The 19,190-nt window shown below is 39.1% G+C and overlaps 1 protein-coding gene across 1 annotated transcript in view; it reads left to right on the top strand.

The window, feature by feature from the left end:
- Positions 1 to 19,190, top strand: part of BABAM2 (BRISC and BRCA1 A complex member 2) — a gene marked incomplete at its 3' end in the record, with an annotated part of 158,877 nt that overhangs the window by 80,246 nt on the left and 59,441 nt on the right. The window contains exon 6 of the mRNA XM_080616680.1: positions 575 to 684. Coding sequence (XP_080472806.1) covers positions 575 to 684 — 110 coding nt within the window. The remainder of the gene's footprint in view (positions 1 to 574; positions 685 to 19,190) is intronic.

Here is a 19,190-nt window from a genome sequence, read left to right on the forward strand (position 1 = left end):
GAGTATGCAGTCTTTGCTGAAAGTAATGCATGCGTTTAATTTGCAGGAAAGTTGGGGACAGTGACTTCTAGATACAAATTTCTGATTGCAAAAGTATTTTTCATCCTCATGAGGAGTTGAGTACAGCAGAAATCTTGGACCTTGTAATACTTTCAATAACAAATATAAAATCTGTGGTCATAACTCAGTGATCTTATAGTGTTTAAGAGAAAACTTCGGCATTTCCATCAGATGTTAGTGTTAAACCAAGAATTCTTAAAAATGAAATCTGCATCTTTACTGAAATAGGAAGTTCAGCTGGTTAAAGAAGAGGAGCTTCACTACTGTACACTTGCTAACACAGTAATTTCATTTTGATATATCAAAGGAAATTAAGCATGGCAAAATATCTTTTAAGTAATAATGTAGTAAGAAAGAATACCTTTGTAATCTGCTTTTCAATGGCTACACTTTAGATTCCTCAGTTAAGCCCCTCTTAAATAAATTGGTATTTGACTTACTAGTTGTTATCTGTAAGCTTATAAGTACTCAGTTTGTTATTTGCTATTTTATATTTATTATTTCTTATATACAGGATGTGAATGAAGACCCTGGAGAAGACGTTGCACTTCTCTCAGTTAGTTTTGAGGATGCAGAAGCCACTCAAGTTTTTCCTAAGCTGTACCTCTCCCCACGTATTGAACAGTGAGTGAGACTGTTTCTTCTCGAGTGTTTGTTCCACTTCATCTCTGAACTTATCATTTTTCCTGATATATGTGAGAAATGTTGGCTAGGTGATAACATGCTGTCGCTTTAAATTGCTTAGAGTCTTAGTGATGACCTCAAGTGTGTGTCTGGTGTAGAAATGACACATCTTTCAGCTACTTCTGCATCTGTGACTGGACCACATCTGACTGAGGAAAAGGCATCCCTGGCTACATGTAATATTCTGGTAACATCATAATCTATGAAAACTAAGCTGTGTTTTTTTATAGCAGATATTTTGAGTGCCTGCTGTGGTACAGCACACTGATAGCTTTTTTTGTGGAGGCATCTTTTATTTCTTTTGGGAAGATGTTAGCTGTATGAACATAATACATTTGGATGAAGTATTGTAGAAGCTAAAGGGCTTTATTAACTGTGTTTTAGGATTTTGCAGCTTTAGTAAGTTATGTTTTTGAGGAGAATATCGAATATTTCATTTAAAGATTGTTGAACATTACTGATCTGTTTACCAGTTGGCAAACAGATTTGTTGAGAAATGGATTTCTGCTCCTAAAATGGAAGAGTGAGGATTGGAAATCAGTCTGCTTTCATTGAATTTCTCTTCTTCCATTTCTGGAATTAAGAATATTTTAATACTTCCCTTCAGTATTTCAGTTTGGAATGTCTGCTTCAAAAATGTCACTACATTAGACTGGTCAAGTATACAACAGTCACACTGGTCTAGCATTGTTTTAGTCGTGCTTTGTTTTTATGGTTAATACTGCAGTGACTTTCCTCTGAACCGGTGGTGACACTTCTGGGTAGAGAAGAAAAGATGAGAAATACCGACTATCACAATTTTATAATAACTCAGTGATAAAGCTTGTGTGAGTGATGGAACGTGGTATCTTGATATTTTGCTCAATGGGGTTTGGTCTTGATAAAATGTTGGATGCAATTTAAAGAAAAATCAAAAACCAGGATTTGATTTAGATAAAGACGTAAGACTTCCCAGGTATTTTATTTAAGAAAATGTAGGTTACACATCCACATGCAATCACACACATGATACATTCAGCAGCTGTTACCTCTTCATATTTTGTATCAATTCACTACTTTCTGTCAACATTAGTTGCGTGAATAATTATAGCCAAACATGTAATTATCCTTCTGTGTTCCAAAGAATTCTGCTCAGCTGCAGTTAAGGAAATGGGCTGTCACTAGTTTCCATTGTATTTTGAAATGTACTCACCTATTGATTCTTAAGGTATTTCAGGCTACCTGGTTATGTCTCTCTAAATGACCCATTTGCTAATGAATACATTGGTTTTTTTCCCCGCTTTCAAAAGTATCTTAGAAAGGTGTTAACCTCTTGATACCAGGCAGAATAGCAATACAAAGGAACATTTTGTCTTCCTCATTTTGTGTCAGTGCCCTAAAGAATATCTGATTTTAGAGGTGTGATGTACAGCGATATAGCAGAAAGATATCTGAGTGGTGTTGGTACATATCTGACGTATTTATGACTTTGTCATATATAGCTTATGTAGTCATGTTAGAATCATGCCAGTAAACCCTGGAGTTCCATGCCAGATCTTGTCATGTTATCTGTTTATCAAAGTTGAGATAATTCACTCACCTAACTCAATTTGTCCTCATGCATTTGTAAGGTATTCATCACAGTATCCAGATACTGGTAACCTAAAATACCAGAGTTGCTTGCGAGCTGTTGCACCTTCGTTTATTCTACTGGCTACTTCTTATGTGCCCTGAAAAAAATATATGGGTATGTTTTCAATGCTTGTTCAATTGCACTTTAGAACAAAGATATAGCTTTCTCTTGTTCCTTCCCAAAACCAATCTCTGCTCTGTTTAGCAGGGGCTGACAGTTTAGATATTTAACTTTCCAATGTTTGGGAACTGAAGCAACAATGTGTACTTCTTTATACTTTTTGCCAAAAGTACAAAAAGCCTCAAGGAGCCCTGAGGATTAGTTTAATGACTTGAGGCCGTGGCATGTTACATTTGAATTGTGTTCTGCTTATAAAAGGTCTTTCCTGCTGCTAGCAGTAATTGCATCTACAAAAGCCATGTAAGCAAATTACCAGTGTATTTTTCTATGTAGCAGATTTTGAGGTGGAGTAAATAGTAGTTGACAGTTCTTAACATAACATTCCCAAGTACTCAACAAAACAGGAAAAATACCGAATTCCCACAATTATTTTGCTAATACTAAACTCAGTTCACCTTAGGAAGAACAAGCAAACAGGAATAGCATTTTCCTGACGTATGAAAAAACATATTCAGATAGAAATGTTTCAGCTTTGTAGAGAAATAAGAGCAAAGGGCCTGTTTGTGTAACGTGAGTTATCTCCTGCTTTCCCAAGGGATTTCATTGCTTTTGTGTTTTACCATATAAACATGCATTCCCACATTGCTTTTTCTAAAAATGCAATACCCACAGATCTTGTCAGTGAATTTGAGCCCTAGCAATATGAATACAGTGGGTTTGCTTTCAAGGGTTGCTGTAAAGCATGTTTGCTCTATTTTTAGATGGATGATAAGCATAATACTAGTAAGACTTTGACTGGTCTTTGTCATAGATTCTGGAAGAGAGATTTGCAAAGTGAGGAAAATGTTCACTTTTTAATGGTTTGGGGCTAGGATGTTAGTGCATCGGTTGGCTTGAAAAAGCTCACGTATTAGAGCAGGAGGTAAACGTGCAGTAGAGAGAAGTATTGTGGCTCATTCGAGGCAATACTGGTGTGGTGTGGTGTCTAGCTGCAAGAGTGTTAAGTCCAGTTTTTATAGTCAAAAAACAACCCCATGCTTAGGGATGGGAAGCATTTGTGTTAGCTTATAAAAATCCCAGCAGTAATTATTCATAACTATACCTCATTTAATTCTTTAATTAAAATCTGCTAATTTAAAAATACTCCTTTAAATACTACTTGTTCAAAACACATTAACCACAATTTCTAGTTAATGTTTCCTTAAGTTGAAATCAAACATTTAAAAAAGCTTTCATTTTATAATTTTAAGAATTCTTCTTTATTGCACTGCATCAATAAGCAGATAGATGCCAATAACAGCCACTTTTAATGATTTCAAATGTTAGATTAAGTTACAATGAAATGTGGAGTATTTATCACGTGTGTCTTGTTTAAAAAGTACCATTATAACTGCAGTATCATAAAAACAAGTTTCTGCACACTTCTGGAGGAAGTGGCAAGATGGGAAAACCCCACAGACTGACCACCCAACTAGAGAAGATGGTGCTGGTCAGCATCCATAAGCATGTGTCCGCAGCTCGCCCTGCTCCTCCTCCTTGGGGCTGTTCTTCATCCCCTGCTGTGCTTTGGGGAGAGGGTCAGAGAGCTGAGCAGTGCCAGGACCTGCAGCCCCTCACTTGCTCATCCACCTGACCGCCTCCTGCTGCTAGGTAGGCACAGACATTCTGAAGCTGCTTCTGCATGTCAGGGAGCTGCTGGGATATTTACGGCTTATATCTCTGTCACATTTCTCTAAACCTGTCAGTAGAAGGCATCTTAATGGCTTCAAATTATCTTTGTAGTGAAAGTATACTAGACATTCATATGGAAAGGAAATTTGTAATGAAAATATCCATCATGTCTTTGGTTTCTGTCTATTAGAAATCACTAGACTCTAAATCCAAGCAGTCAGGACAAGTTCAAACAGCTAATTTCTATATTAATGCTTAAAATATGTGTCAGCATAGTACACACGGATGTGGATCAGAAGTTTTGTAGGTTGGGGTTTTTAAAGAAAAAATTCGATGTGTGCATTTTTCTCCTGTACGAGTTGTCCATGCTAAAGAAAATAAAAATGCTTCACATCTTGCTTCACATCTTACGAAAAGAAGATATTAGGGTAGGAACACTGTTGCTCAGTGAATGCTATGTTCCTTGGATTCACAAAAATAATCTTGCAATAAACACTGTTGTCCTGGAGGGCTTTTTCCTGATAAATATGTGGACATGAATATGCTAAGAAAACCAGCTGTCAGTAGAACTTGTTTTGCTTAAATGGATCAGGCTCCATGCTTGGGGGACTGAAATGGTCGTATTTTACTGGTCTGGGAGTCGTGCCAGGGGGTTCTTCGTGACTGAGGGTGGTATGCAGAGTTCGGTGACTGCGTTTAACCTTCTCTTGTGGGCAGGGGAGAATAACAAGAACCTGATCTGAACTCTTAGACTTTGAATGTTTCTGTATGTTTTTCACCGATGAAAGAAAAGAAAAGTAGAATAGAAAATTAAACATGTGTATTTGCTTTAAGGTGTTTCTTATCTTTTACCTGTCCTTTCTGCTGGGAGTTGGGAGGAGGAAAACCACAGAATATTATCCATTTACTGCCAGGCACCACCTCTCACTATGTTTGAGGTACGGGGGTGCTGTGAAGGGCTTTGCCTTTAAAATTGGCATGCCATACTGCTGAGTGTACATCACTGGTTGAAGCGTGCTGTTTCAGAATGATTATGAATACACAGTCTTTAAATGAGTGGTCGTGTTTAGGCCTTTTTATATGTCTGTCTTTGTAGGAGGCAGAAGTAAGATGTTTTTCTGTTTGACATATTAAAATGGGCATATTCATCCGAGCTGATAATTCAGTAGAATTGTTAGTAGGTAGCAAAGACAGCCCATGACTTCTTCAAATCCCAGAGCATCTTTGCAGACATGGGAAGCAGGAGTGACGGTTGCTTTTCAGGGCTTTCTCTTCCAGTAAAAGCCTAGTTTGGTCATGCCTTTAAGCAATGCCTGGCCAGTGAGTCAGTGATAACTCCTGCCTGCTGTATATGCCATGTCTCTGTCATCTAAGTCTTCTGAAACTGTAGACGGTACAGGGCTAGTTTCTAGTCTAGCTCTGCTTTGCAACTCTTCCTGTGTCCTAAAAATCATGTTTTGCTGTAGCCACCTTTTGATGGCTTGTTGACAGCTTCGGAAGAGATCAGGGTAGACTGGGATTGACAGTCAAAACAGATTGACATGCACTCCTGTCCTGGGTGTTCAGCTGTACTGGCTGTTCCTTTTCTTTCTAAAACTAATAGAGAACAATTACTGAAAATAGTTGTAGAAGAACTAAGATTATGTGTCCATCATCTAAATGGTGCTTTAATGCAAGATATGTTAATGCTGTCCTTAAACGGTTCAGTTAGTGAGATTTTTTTTTTTTAGGATGGTTTCTTTCAGTTAAGAGACTAAACAGTTAGACCTGATCACTTAGGTATGAAATACTTGAAGCAGTTTGGGACTGATGCTTGTTGCTAGGTAGTGAGGTACCATTTCTCTGTATAGGAGATAAGGGGTAGGTTTTGGTCTGACATACACTTTGTGGCAATCCAGAGCTCATCATTCCCTCAAGTCTCAGAGAAAAGTATTGAGTTGAATGTTAGGAAGGGTTTGTGCCTTGCTGGATGATTTCCTAGGTTTCTCTCAGAAAGTCAGCATGTATTTGTAAGGTTCTGTAGCCTGATGGTAGAGGGAGTGGTTTTACATGATATATCGAGTACTTTAACCTTTAAAGGATTTTCTTGTATAGTAGAAACATATGTACAGAAAATTGAATTAATAAGAAATTATGAATGCAAATGGAAACATGATTGATGAGTAGCCCTTCCTCTACATGCTTCTAACTGGAGTGGAATGGTCTATAGAAATTTTAGTACTTTTAAGCACATTTGTTTCTTTAAGGTAGAAATCTTTCCATTAAGGTGTTGTGTTTTTTCACTTGTGTTCCTATAGTTTATTTCAGTTTACCCTAATTAAACATACAATTCTCTTTTGTGTTTTGTTCTCATATGCTATGAGTATACCATGTTTTGTTGTAGTAACCCTTGTTTCAACACAGGCATTTCTAAGTACCATTGTAAAGCTGTGCTCTTCTAAAATATCCTGCTCAATATTTTTACAGTGGTATCACTGCATCTAGGTGTGTTTACCCTCCTACAAAGTGTGATAACAAAGGAAAAAGGGAACAAAGTGATTTTTCTTTAGGACATCAGACATTATTATTCATAAGGGTATTCTTGGTTCTTTACTGTTACCCATGTGTTTAGACATGCATCTTTGTACTGTGAGATTGTCTGAAACACTTCTCATTAGTCAAAACTAATTCTGGCAATGATTTCAAAACTTACTGTCATCACAGCTACTAGCTAGGCCAGTGCTTAGAACATTTGAAATGAAATGTTCTCCTGTTTTTGCAGTAGGGTTTTGGGGTTTTTTTAGTCGTTTCGTTGGGGTTTTTTTTAAGTTATTTTCTTAGATTGTGCTTACTTTGCCACTGAAATTCATTTCAGTTTTACAAAAACTCTTACTTTTCTTTTGATATATCAGTGTTTTTGGCTTTCATGTTGACTGTGGTGTTCTTACAGTTAGAGGGGTTGGAAGGTATTTTTGTTGCTATTCTGACATCCCTGGTGCAGTACTGAAATGCTTTTCTCAGGTAGCTCCCCAAGACCTTAAAGCACACACAGCAGATTTCTTCTTACTTTCCTAAAGTGTTTTTATAGAAGGAGGGAAGCCTGCTGAACAGAATCAATCCATGTTAGCACTGAACCGTGTCTGTTACAGGTGACAGGGTTGATTTTTTTTTTCATACCTAAGAATTAATAGGTATAGTCTTGATTTTTTTAATGTAGAACTTTTTGTCCTGCAGAACTGTGCTGGCCAACTGTAGGGTGAGCTTGAATTCCTTGGAATGTTTCCCATAAAATTAGTTAGTTCAGCATCCCCAAGTCTTTTTCCACCAAGCAGCTTTCCAGCCACTCTTCCCCAAGCCTGTAGCGTTGCATGGGGTTGTTGTGGCGCAAATTCAGGACCTGGCACTTACCCTTTTTGAGCCTTATACAATTGGTCTTGCCGTTGGTCCAGCCTGTCCAGATCCCTCTGCAGAGCCTTCCTACCCTCAAACAGATCAACACTCCTGCCAAGCTTGGTGTCATCTGTAAACTTCCCAAGAGTGCAGACGATTCCCTCATCCAGATCATCAGTAAAGGTATTAAACAGAACTGGCTGCAACACTGAGCCCTGGGAAACACCAGTCGTGACCGGCCACCAACTGGATTTAACTCCATTCACCACCATTCTTTGGGCTCAGCCACCCAGCTGTTTTTTTACCCAGCAAACAGTACACCCATCTAAGCCGTGAGCAGAGCGTTTCTTCAAGAGAATACTGTGGGAAGCAGTGTTAAAGGCTTTACTAAAGCCCAGGTAGATACATCCACAGCCTTTCCTTCATCCACTCAGTGGGTCACCTTGTCCTAGAAGGAGGTCAGGTTAGAGGAGATCAGGTTAGCAAAGCAGGACCTGCCTTTCATAAAGCCATGCTGACTGTGCTTGATCACCTAGTTGTCCTTGTACATGCCACGTGACTGCACTGAAGGTGATCTGCTATATAACCTTTCCCAGTACTGAGGTCAGACTGACAGGCCTGTGGTTCCTTGTATCCTCCTTCCAGCCCTTGCTAACTTCCAGTCACCAGAGACCTCCCCAGTTAGCCAGGACTGCTGATGATTGAAAGTAGCAAGAGCAGGTAATGCAAAGTTTTTCTTTAAGCTTGAAGCGGAGCTTTAGCTGTTCAACTGTATGCATTTTAACTGGGTATTAATTACCAAAACTGACAAACAGTACTTAACAGTGAGTTAATTAGAATATGTCTTGGCAGCAAATACAGTGAGTATAGAAAGACACACTTACCCAACAGTTATGAAAACTCAAATTTCCTAGAGTACACTTTGAACCTGGTTTTGTTGCTGCGTGGGTATTTTTCCCAGTTCTTGATGTAAATCCAAACCCACCACTACAGAACATGGTATCTTTTAATGTAGTACACTTTTCTCAAGCTGAGTTTTGTGTGTTTGGGATATGTGGCTTGCTTTCTGAATATGGTGACTAAGTCATTTGTTTTCAGAGGATTTCACTCTAATTGTGATCTGCGCATTATGGTGTTCTGTCTTCAGACTTTTACTATTTTATTATTTAAAACAGTTAACAAAAAGTCAGCTACTGTTCAATGCTTGCTTCCAGATGGTTACATTCAATTGGTACAAACCTCTGACCGCTTGGAAGTGAAGAGTTAAGGATTTTCAGCTAAAATCTCTGAAAAATGTGGAACATAGAATTAAAGTTGTATGTGAAAGACCTCAGTTTTTATTGGATCTGTCATCTTCCTGTCATCCAGGTTTGGGAGAGCTGGCAATACCCACTAGGCGCTATGTTCCTGTTGATGGTGTTTCAGCAGGGAATGCGATGGCACAGGGAGTGTGCATTCGGGAGAATGACAGAGGAACTGCCCTGCAGGGCATCTGATGGGCAGGAGGGAGACTGTAAGTGGAGGGATCTTCTTGAGAGGAGCTTTAATACCTCCTTAATTATCTCTTGTAGGAAGATGCTGTTTCCCCAGAATAAATTGTGGCTGATTTTTGCAACATGACTACTAGGTTTCTGGGGAATTCCTTTTCCCTAATTATTGTCAAGAATGTGATTCATTGTACTGCTGATTTCATTTAAGGCTTAAGAGGCAGGCACAGTCTGTCCTGCTACATAACTACACGAGCTATTCAGCTCATGTGAATGCTAGTTGAAACCTCGTTTCCTTTCAGCACTTGCACATTGGATCTATCTGGAGAATATGTACAAAAGACATGTTCTTAAATGTGATCATTCAACTTCTTGTTGAATAATTATCTGTTCCTAGACAATGAAGATTCCTTTCAGAAGTATTGAGAACTTATTTCCTAGAAGCTTTCCTTTAAAGAATCCCCTTAACAAATCACAAGAATTTGTTGGATTGTAAACCCAACACAGCCATCCTGTAACTATACTAAACTTCAGTTTTCTTTAAATGAAAGTGCACATTATAGGCAACTTAGAAGAATCATTCTTTAAATGGAATGGAGTTGCTGTATTTTTTGGTTTGCCTATTGAAAAACATGGAAGTTGATCTTTGTGGAAAGATCAGAAACAGCCAAAAACATAATTGTGCAGAGCAGGGCTTCATGTCCCATGTATTTTCCATCTAACATTCCTTTAGAGCCAGAACTTCTTGAAGACTAGCAGGACCTGATTAATCTGCAACCTGGAAGAAACACACAGAGGTAGTTAGAGTTGGCCTAAGAGCCACCTTGCATCCAAGGAATTGAATGCTCCTTTTATGTTAAAAGAACCTTGGGTTTTTTGGGGTTTTTTTGTTGGTTTTTTTTTTTTTTTTAATCAAGAAGAAACATTCTTGTACCTGAAATATTTTTTTGTACCTCAGATGAGTAAATCAGTGAATTATTCTGCTGTGTTTCATCACAGAGTCATAGAAGGTTTGGGTTGGAAAGCACTTCCTCCTCTGGACTTGTTACAGCAGTTCCATATCCTTCTTATGTTTAGGACACCAGAACTGCACTTGATGCTGCAGATGGGGTCTCACAAGAGCAGAGTAGAGGGGCAGGATCACCTCCTTCGACCTGCTGGTCACGCTTCTTTTGATGCAGCCCAGGGTACGGTTGGTTTCTGGTCTGCAAGTGCACACTGGAGCCAGCTTATGTTCATTTTCTCATCGACCAACACCCCCAAGTCCTTCTCCACAGGGCTGCTCTGAATCTCTTCTCTGCCCAACCTGTAGCTGTGCCTGGGATTGCTCCGACGCAGATGTAGGACCTTGCACTTGGCTTGGTTGAACTTCATGAGGTTGGCTTTGGCCCACCCCTCAAGCATGTCAAGGTCCCTCTGGATAGCATCCCTTCCCTCCAGCGTATCAACTGAACCACACAGCTTGATGTCATCAGCAAACTTGCTGAGGGTGCACTCAATCCCACTGTCCATGTTGCTGACAACCACCTCATTGTTTTTTGCGTGCCATAGCATGATTTCCAGGAGAATCTGCTCCAAGATTTTGCCAGGCACAGAGGTGAGACTGACTGGTCTGTAGTTCCCTGGGTCTTCCATTTTCCCTTTCTTGAAAATGGGGGTTATATTTCCCTTTTTCCAGTCATTGGGGGCTTCACCTGATTGCCATGATTTGAGTTGTTACAGGCTACAGCTGAACTGTGGGACCCACCTCTGAGGTTTGCACCCTAGTCAAATTCACATCTGGTGTCAGGAGAAGACCTGAGTGTTCAACATCCTGCTTCCTACCCTGATTTACACTGGAAGAAACCCTGAGCACTTGGTTATGGAGGAGCTTGTGTGCTCCAACAGGTCTTTGATCTGGATGATTGAAAGCCAGAACTCTGGTGTACATTGTGAGGCACACCTGCCGTGCTTCGTTTTTTGGGTTTATGGGGTTTTATTTTACTTTTTGTGCAGTCATTGATAAGTCTAGCTGAGAAAATTCAGAAATGCTTATTTCAGACATTTATTGAACATAAGATGGGGTAGCAATGTTTTGAAATCCTTTCATTGCAGTGGCTTTATAAACCATTCCCGTCTGTCATGATTTCTACATCTGTGTGTTGACAAAGACTATTACAGAATTTAAATCACTGATCTCACATGTGATACTTAGTATGTGCATGAAGTCTGTGTTAAACATCCCATGGAGGAAGACAAGTTAAATCTGGCAAGAACTGAAACCTTAGAATACAAAAATGTAGATTCTTTTTCGTTGGATTTTAAAACTAAATTTCTTTGAGCTGGTTTCTGGCCAGGGGCCACTGAAAATATACGAGGAGGAAACCAGCTATTTAACAATTTCAGTGGACAAAACTCTGTTAGTACCAAAGTTGCAGACACCACAGTGCAGTGGAAAAACCTGTACAAATACAGCGAAACAATTCAGCTTGCAGATATTTGCTGTTGAAGCCAATAAAAGGGCTGTGCTCTTCTGTGTGGTTTAGTGATGTCAAGCACTGCTTGCTGGAGGCAGCTGTGCTACTGCAATGCTTTCTTGACCTTAAATAGCCTATATGCTGGGTAATGCAAGCATTCAAATATAAATAACAGGGCACATAAGGACAGAAGGAGGCCAGAAAAGTCATCTAGGCCCCTTTCCTCTCTTGGATTACTCAGTGTCTTCCTCAGTATTCTTCTAGTCTGGTATTTGTCCAAGATATGTACAAAACTGTTCAGACTAATTGTTCCCTTGTGTTGCCTCAGTGCTGTTTATTCCATATGTTAAGTACTGCATGCAAAGCAATCCTCTTTAGTGTGGCTGCTGCTTGCTTTCTTTTCCTTTTCCTTTCTTCGTGGTTGCCTTTGGTAGTAACCCAAACAGCTGTGCAACCTCTGTCTGTCCTGAGAGGTTGTATGTACCTCAGCAGCAGCAGCCCACTGCTCTTCCCTAGCCTCCCTCTCTAGGGCAAGTAGGACTTTCTGGCACATTTTGTGGAGGTAATTCCTTCAGGTCAGGTTTTTTGGTTGATTTCCCAGATATTTTTTTGGGATTGGTTTTTTTCCCCCTTTCTACTCTATAATGTTAAGATGGTCTGTAATGGTAGATGGCATGTATGTGTAATTACATAGTGATCCTCTTAATTTGTTCCGTTACTCAAAGATTATCTGTGTTTCATTTTTAGCTATAATGATGACTCTGTAACTCACTTCCTACCACCTCAAATCCTGTTGTTTTCAGTTGGTACTCATGTCTTTGTTCACTTACCTACCACTTGAGTTTATCTTACCACTTTTTCCTTTCTTCTTTCTCTCCTTCCCCCTTTAAGTTCCATCTCTATTTGCTGGTTTTTGTGTTGGCCGTTTTGTTTTCAGCTCTGCACACATCTCTGATAATGTGTTCCATTTTCAAGTTTTTTTTTCACGTCAGGTATTTTTCCTGCAGTTGACATAGAAACTGCGAGGAGTTTTGAATGATGAGTGTAGATCATGACAAAGGAAGCCTTGCTGAAAGTTCATGCACAATTTGCTCAATGAAAATCTTTACAGCTTTTTAATTGCCTGATGCACAGAATCAGTGCACATCCAGAACAGTCATTAGCATTGTCTAAGATTTCAGTGCCTTTGTTCTCTTTGTTTTAAAACATTCTAACGTTAATGGGCTTTTTAAAAAACACTTTAAAATGGTTTCTTACATTTCTTTTAACCTTATTTCTCTTTACAGTTAATTGCTTCCATGTATAAAAGGAGCGAAAACTTAAGGATTTTTATGCAACAATGAAAGCAAAAAAAATTCCATTATAGTCTTTTTTTTTTTTTAAAACCCATGTTACATATAATTGAACAACCTTTTCTTCCCTCCATAACAGTATTCTATTCAGAGTACGTGTCTCAGCAGTAACAAGGATCGTATTTCTCAGTACTATGAATTTCTTTACCGATTTTGTTTTTCTAGTGTTACATTAAAATTTTTGAGGTCAAATCAATTCATAAAATATATTAAGTTCCTTAACTTGTGATAGCTACAGTGATTTGTAGAAAATTCATTTGCACCAAACAAGATTTCACATCAGAGTCCTAGAGCTCTTTGCTGGAAAGGAACTCTGAGTCATCCAGCCCAACTTCCTGCTTGGCATGGGAATGCTGCCAGCACCAGCTCAGGTCTTGTGTAGCAGGGCCTTTGTCTGGCCATGTCTTGAACACTTCCCACAGTATAGATCCTACAGCTTCCCTGAGGAACCAGCCTGCTGCTCTGCTACTCTCCTTAGGGGAGGAGCTCTGAAAGAAGCTCCTGAAAGAAGTCTGAGCATCCCAAGGCTTCAGTTGGCCCAGTCACAGTATCACAGTATCACAGTATGCTAGAGATTGGAAGGGACCTCAAAAGATCATCTAGTCCAATCCCCCTGCCAGAGCAGGAACACCTAAATAAGGTTACATAGGAATGTGTCCAGGCGGGTTTTGAATGCCTCCAGAGAAGGAGACTCCACAACCGCCCTGGGCAGCCTGTTCCAGTGTTCCGTCACCCTCACTGAGAAGAAGTTTCTTCTCAAGTTTAAGTGGAACCTCTTGTGTTCCAGTTTGTACCCATTACCCCTTGTCCTATCATTGTTTGCCACTGAGAAGAGCCTGGCTCCATCCTCATGACACTCCCCCTTTATATATTTATATACACTAATAAGGTCCCCCCGCAGTCTCCTCTTCTCCAAACTATAGAGACCCAGCTCCCTCAGCCTTTCCTCATAAGGGAGATGCTCCACTCCCTTAATCATCTTAGTCGCCCTACGCTGGACTCTCTCCAGCAGGTCCCTGTCCTTCTTGAACTGAGGGGCCCAGAACTGGACACAATATTCCAGATGCGGTCTTGAGATCATAAAGGTCTGTCTGGATTGAGGCTATGCAGTCTGTTGTAGCGATATTATACAATGTCATTAAGAGTATGCCATTTATCATGGTGGTATGGAAGCAAGGTACTCTTCACCCTTGAGCTACCATTCTTCCATTTCAACTCTGAATCAGTAACAAGCTATGTTGACACCACTGGCTTCCGCCATAAATCAGGCTTTTTTAGTCAGTCTCATTGTGCTTCTTCAGCAATATGGAAGGATGAGGGCTTAAGGACCTACTAGCTAGAGTTTGCTGTGGCTGGAGGTCATGATGAGCTGGTATAAAGTTACATTGCGTTCTTATCTTGCTGCTAACACAGTAAAGTGATGGCATGAGGAGTGAAGGTTTGAGCGTGCTGCCTTCCGGCAAGTATTGCCAATGCATGGTCCTTTGGGACTAGCTGGTACATAACATAATTTAGAGCGGTATAGGGCAGTATGGGGACAAAAATCAAATAATTTGGGTCAGTTTTATGGGTGGTGTTTATGCCTTGCCACGCCAAGGCACATAATAAAAGGAAATCTCTTTTACTTCATCTTTTTAACTCTGTATACTGAAGGCTTCTAGACTCCTTTTCAATACACAAACACAAATTTGTATTTTCCTTTCTTAAATTTCATATATTATAGCAAAATAAATAAATAAAAATTACCCTAAAATAGCACACTAGTCCCAAGCAGCGAATGATCTTGGCAGAGCAACTGGCATTGTACTGCCGAGTACTTTCTACGTATAACTGAGCATGCTTAAAATGCTGGGAAAAGGATAGATTTACCCTGATTTTGTCTGTTATACTAATGCTATGAAAGTCTAGCATTTTATTTTTGTTCATCTACCAATCTGTTTGGCATATTTAATAGTTTAATGGTAGAGTCTATATGCAACCACCCCTGTTACATCAGACTCTGTACAACTGAAATGTTGTTTACTTTTCACCAAGGCAACTCCCTGGGTTTTGTCAGTTAATACCTAACAAGGTCCTACAGCTGACTCCCTCTAAAGTCAAGAATATAGAGGTGTTCAGGATTTATAGGCATACTGTGCTGAGGCCTTGTAGCGACAGCCCATTTTATGTAACTGGCCTGTTCAAGGACTTGGTTTGGGGTTGCATTTTGGTTTGGGTTTGGGTTGGGTTTTTTTTTTTCATTTTTATATGTAGGTATATTCTTTTATTCTTCTTTAGCTATCTTGGGCAGGTTGTGTTTGCTCTGCACGTGCACAGTCCTGTAATACCTGGTGCTATGAAGTTACTTTCTTAGCAGAATGAGAAGATTTGTGGCAAAATCTTTTACAACAATAACCTCTCACTGTTCTTTGGGAACTCAAGGAGAACTCACATTTCTGAGGTGGTCAAATTGGTAACTGTGGCTTGTGTTTAAAGTACAAGCATTTTATATTTCTTATTGTTGACAACAGGACATCCCTCAAATGTCTCCATTACAGTTACCAGCAGGGGATGTTTTATATTAAATCTTTATGTGTTTTGTCCAGACTTGATTTGAAATTATGCAAGGTATACAGCATACGCAATTTTTGCAGTGCTATTCCAGTGATAAAATATTTTACTGTTTTTTAATCTGAGTATCTGTCAGTTTTTCACAGACTTTAATGTGTTTGTCTTCTTGGTGCCCTCCTGGGACTAGCTAGTACGAAGTATTGTCAGGATGTGTGACTGTATCCCTGCGTGTCAGAGAGATTTCATGATTAGGAAACTAGAAGCAAATAGAGACCCCATTTGATAATCTCAGGCCATACCAGATAAATGTTGCTAGGCTTATAAATGTGGTCTCTTTCTTTTATAGTCACATTTCATACCTAAAATGTCTTCCTGCTTAATGATCATCCTTAATTACTGTCCTGCCTTAGCTATGTAGTCTGTCTTGAGGCTATACTCATTTAGGTGCACTGACATGTAGTACAGGTTCCTCTAGCATCTCCACTGTTGTCATTTGAGTAGTGTACTCTAAAGAAAAATGAAATAAAAAATTCAGTATGTGTAGAAGTACATTTCTTTCCACCATGAAAAAGTCTTAATAATTGCCTTGACCCTTGCCAGAATATCTTAGTAGCATAGAGATAAATAGATGTTGCAGTTGGCAAGCTGATTATAATTGTATGTTAAGGCATGCAGAAAAAGTCTTCTAGTTCAGTCCTAAAAACGTGTAAAAATCCTGGATTCTATTTTAAGAAAGAATAGTAGGTAAATAGTGTTCCACCCAAAATCTGCCAATTGCAGATTGTGTTTGTGTTCTCTTGATTTTTATGGGGTTTTTTTCAGTTCCTTTGTTGTAGGAGGACATCTTGGCAGAGCTTCATGTATGTGGTTAACTTCTTGCTGAGCCACAAGCAAATAATACTGTACAGTTAAGCATTTCTTCCTGCATCACCAATTTCTATTCTCTTGGGCAACAGGAGTTCAAATCTGGGCAAAGATGACAGGCGTAAACCTGTCGGTTTGGATTAATAGCATAGAAACTGTTGCTAGCCTCCATAGCAATATTTTAAAGTTGGTCTCGTGGTTAGGTTTCTCAACCTAGATTTTGATTTTATTATACCTGCAAATAGATAGGTGAATAACTCTTGAGACCTAAAGAACAAAAGGAGAATCTGCTTCCTGTCTTCAGGCTTGGCAGATATCAGTTCTTCTAAAGGAGGTCAGAAAGGGTACACTGGTGGGCAGTCGTGATTCAGAGATATTACAGTATATTGACTGTGGGAGATTTGTCTTTAAACACTGTATCGTTTTTGCTGGTGTGGCATTTTTAGTCTTCCAAACTGCCTTTTCTTGGAAATAAGAAGTAATTAGTTTGAAGAGGTACAAGTTTTCCATCCAGTGTGTTCATTCACACCTGGAATGGAGCTGTGAAGTAGAATCAGTTTAGCTTATCAATTGGATAATAATGAAAAAAAGTCGGTTTGATAAATGTATTTAATCATAAAATCAGTGCTGCACAGGGAGAGTAATGTTTGTTGTTGTGTGTTGCTAGGGAGAATGACCATAAATTGTCCCTTTATCATAACCTTGCAAAAGGCTCAAGTAGCATATTTTGGGTAGTAGGATCTCTGTTTGGGGTTGTACCGCTAAACTGAATGCCTGGGGGAAGTCTATCTATCTGTAACTTAAGTTTACTTTTCTGTTCTTTTGTAGTTGTGCTGAAATGATAATAACAGCTAATAGGAGGGTGAAGTTGTATTACAAGAATGCATAGGGAAAGCAGTTCTGAAATTCGGATGATGTTCAAGGCCTTGGCTCATTGTAATTTCTTATGCCTACAACATGGCATAAGTTCAACTTCAGTTCTCTTCAGAATGCTGCAGTAGGCCTTTACTAGCTAAGCTTATAATTTTGTACGTGCAATGTGAGACCTAAATCCTTAGGAAGGAAAAAGAAAAGCATTTTTGGAAATACATTTGGTCCTTTTGGAATTATTCCAGTGTGGGGGCAGTCTTGATATGGTACCTGCTGAAGAGACTTTGACCTTGATGAGGATAGCGGTCCCTCAAACTGATTTTGGAAATGTCACAGCCATGGCTGTTTTAAACTCTGGTTTATGTTGAAACTACCCAAAAGATTTGTTCAAGTATAGTACTTATTTGAATTAACTGTTGGAGACGTATCTGTTTCTTTTGGGTAGCTTTTAGTGCCATATGAAATAGGAAAAAAAGTATGTGAAGTAACACAAAGGGGAGGCTCAGTTTGATTGTTTAGAAAAAAAAAAACCACAAACCTGGAAGTAAATTTACCAATTAAATAAACCATAAACTGTATTTTATGACTGTATTTTCAATGTTCAAGTGTTCTCCTAATTTCTCCTGTGTCTCCTGTCCAGCTATCTTTCCTTTCTCTCCTTCCTTTCCTTCCTTTTCTACCCTTTCACCACCCAGATTCTAAAGCTGCTACCCGGGGATGTTCCTGAATCTCTGTCTTCTCTGTCACTTTGTTTGAGCAGCGTGTTCCTCTTGTCTTGCCAGGCCTTGCCCAGAAATCTCTTCCTTGTTCTTTTAACTAATAGAAATTAATTTTTAAAGTGTAATTATTTTTTCCCCAACTAGAAGCTTTTGCTCTTTTATTCTCCCTTTCCTCCTTCCTTAGGAGTTGTTTTTGTTTCATCTCCCATTTAATGTATATTTACATTCAAGGGAAGACGAAAGTGCCTGGTCCTGAAGATCATTCAATAGAATTGAGCAGTCTTTGGGATTGCATGGTAGGCAGATGGTAGAGTGCTGGATTGTCAAGGCAAAGCATGAAATTTAAAATGAAAAGATTGTTTGTATTTTTGGGATCTTGAAGCATCTACCCAGAGTTTTGCACGTGATAAATAATAGTTTGTAGTCAGCCATTCTCCAGACTTCCCTTTGCTTTTACATGTACTGCATTTTTAGTTCTTCCTGCAAAGTAGAAAAATCAGACCATGTATTGGACATAAATTCCAGCCTTTCCCAGCATTTGGCTGGAGGAGCTACAATTAGTTATTTTTAGTCCTGACCAAGTTTGCATAAATGTTCTTCAGGTTGACACTAATTAGACACTGAATAAATACATGGTTCCATGAAGGACAGATATTTTTTCCAAGTCCTGATTATGGCTTTAGATAGATTACTTTCCAAAGTAGGTCTCCAAAGACAGAGGAGTTTGGAGCAGGTGTTGCACAAACTATAGGAGTGTTGAATATGTGATGGTCTGGGTGTCTTCTTTTCTACCACAGTTAGTACATGGAATTTGAAGTCACTCACTAGGCAGTAAATCTGTGCATTTCAGAAAAAACATTTTACTGTATAGTCAAGTTGAAAGATAAAAGTCAGATGTTCTCCCAACCAGTTCTTTCATGCTCTGGAAATGTTTTGGACACAAATTGTATTAGAAATTTATGGATATGCTAAATGAGTTGGTAACAGCTGCGTGTTACTGGTTTGGCAGACTTGGAGAGTAGGAAGTGATGAGTTAGTTACAAGGAATAATCTAGATATTAGATTATTAGAATATTTTATGGTGTATATAACCATGACATCCAGTCTTTTTAGTAATACTATTGCAATCTCAAATTTTTAACAAGAAGCTACTCTGTCAGGTCAGTCAGAATGGAGATGCAAATCATTTGTGTTTCCTTTATGTTTTAGAAGTGTGTCTTTGGTTGTGTAGCTCAGGTGCTGCAAATAGGCAGCCTAGTGTTTCAGGAAACTTGTCTCTCATGAAACAATGAGGTGTATTCTTCTCTACTACTTCTGCTTTTCTTGAACAGCACAGGATTTCATGATGAGTGCAAATCTGAACTGTCTCAGATGGT

Source organism: Psittacula echo (genome assembly GCF_963264785.1).
Source record: "Psittacula echo genome assembly, chromosome: 4".
Classification (NCBI taxonomy): Eukaryota; Metazoa; Chordata; class Aves; order Psittaciformes; family Psittacidae; genus Psittacula; species Psittacula echo.